At 45.8% G+C, this 2,177-nt stretch overlaps 1 protein-coding gene across 1 annotated transcript in view; it reads left to right on the top strand.

Annotated features, from left to right (window-relative positions):
- Positions 1 to 2,113, top strand: part of LOC118477946 (tachykinin-like peptides receptor 99D) — a 43,238-nt gene extending 41,125 nt beyond the window's left edge. The window contains exon 3 of the mRNA XM_035970704.1: positions 935 to 2,113. Coding sequence (XP_035826597.1) covers positions 935 to 2,030 — 1,096 coding nt within the window. The 3' untranslated portion in view covers positions 2,031 to 2,113. The remainder of the gene's footprint in view (positions 1 to 934) is intronic.
- Positions 2,114 to 2,177: the final 64 nt, after the last annotated feature.

The raw sequence follows: 2,177 nt of genomic DNA on the forward strand, positions 1-2,177 counted from the left end.
GTTGTAACATAACAGTACCACCAATTGTAATCACGGCTGTGAGAAACGTAACCAGAGACCAAAAATACCTGATTAAACTTATGATGCAGATTCACATTTTGAGTCGCACACCAACGTAATTTTAATAGAACCTCCCCCCTCCCCACACACCCTCACACACTCTCTGATTTAGCAACTCCATCCCGGTACTCAATTCCCCACGTCCACTCACAGACTGACCACCCTACCACAATATGCCGAAGGCAAGGGAAGTTGTCTCACTAATAAGGCAATCCCCAACGTCCGGATCGGATGCGGGAAGAACTTTTTTTATTTTAACTCTAAGCATTGTCAGTCCTGTTGTCATTTCTACAGGATTTTGACTTAGTTGTGCATCATGGGATATTTGCTCATTTTGCTAGACATCATGGAATCATTAAAAGCAACAGCAAACAAGATTGGATGGACAGATGGGCTTTGGGAAAGATAGGCAGAACAGTTTTCACATATAATATAATGTGACTACAACAAAACGAAATGACAATGTCAACCGCCTACAGAGAAAGAAACAGACCACGATCTTCCGCCTACGAACAGAACATATACAGCTCAACTTTCACTTGAACAGAATAAAACCAGAACTTCCCCCCAATGTGTCCTTTGTGTGACTATGCATATGAGACAGCGCTCAACCCCGATTAAAGTACACAGGCTCTGAGCGCTTTAAAATACAATACAACGTACAACAGTAGCATAAAACATTTTGTTCTAACTAAAAGAAAATCACTCCAAATATTCATCTTATTAATTTAAAAACAGAAACGACTTCAGCTGACATTTGGATAAAGCAAAAGATTTGATCTCTCTTAAAATACTAGATTAAGCATTCAGGATAATTAAAAAAACATTTGGTTCTTGGGCCTTGACTAATGATCACTCGTTGTATAATCTCCAGATACCTCTGCTTCCGCACCGCGCAGATTGTTCTTTGCGTGCTGGGCCTTGTCGGAAACTGCGGAGTCATCCTCGCCTGGACAGCCAGCAGACGTCGAACTCCGATCGTGGTCCTAATGACGTCACTCGCCCTCTGGGACCTGGGCCTGCTCACTTCCTTCCTCTATTACTGTGTACGTAACTTCCGGTGGTGGCATTCCCGAGCCAATGCTCGCGACTACCCTTGGAGCGGCTCCCTCTACAACATGGGGTATGACCCGCCGATGTACCTGGCTATCCTGGCCTTTAATTGTTTCGTGTGCACGTCCGTGTTCACAGTTCTGGTCATCTCCTTCGTGCGCTACATCGCCGTAGTGAGGCCTCTGATGGTACGACGTGTGTGCTCTCGCAAACGAATGAAGTACCTGATTACGGGAATAATCGCTCTGGCGATGTTCCTTTCGTTTTGTTTCTGTCTAAAATTTATGTGCCTTTCTTTCCACGAGATAACGGGCAGTCGCTTCTGCCATTTTGTTACGAATCACAAAAGAGCATTCACCTACCCGGATTTTATCATCATCGGGATATTGCCGTGGGTAGGTACAATTCCACTGAGCGCGTTGCTCGTAGTTCACGTGACCAGAATTCCCAAAACTCGTAGCATTCGACGAGGGTCTTGTCCCGCCTCCGTGGAGTACGGACCCAGACGAGTGACGCTCTACGTCATAGTTATGGTGGTTCTTTCGACTGTGACGTACCCTGTTTGTCTCAACATCTTCCTCGCCATGCAGGAATCGCCCAACTGGACTCAAGAGACTAAGGAAAAGCTCTACCTGACCAGTGATTTTCTCTTCATCATTAATTCCATCGCTCATATTTTCCTTTTCTGCGCCGGTGGACAGTTCTTCAGAAGCTTGATGTATGCTCGGATTAGTTACTTATGTACTTGCTTCTGCGGTTGTGTCCCCGTTGTTCATCAGATCGTGAACCGACACGAAGACGATATCGTTGTGGTGGACGATATCAGATTCAACGTCAGCTCCACGAGAGACGCCATTGACATTGAGCAGCGATTGTCTCTTCCAGAAAGACACGGGCTTGAGGTCACTCGGCTGTGACACGACTTTTGAATTGTCATTTTATGTGTTGAGATTGAAGCGAGTGTGTGATTGTGTGTGTATGTGTGTGTGTGTGTGTGTGTGTGTGTACGTGTGTGTATGTGTGTGTGTGCGTGCGCGCTCGCGGAGGTGTTCGTTAGTGTGTGA

The sequence above is a fragment of the Aplysia californica genome, unplaced genomic scaffold (genome assembly GCF_000002075.1).
Source record: "Aplysia californica isolate F4 #8 unplaced genomic scaffold, AplCal3.0 scaffold00310, whole genome shotgun sequence".
NCBI classification, from domain to species: domain Eukaryota; kingdom Metazoa; phylum Mollusca; class Gastropoda; order Aplysiida; family Aplysiidae; genus Aplysia; species Aplysia californica.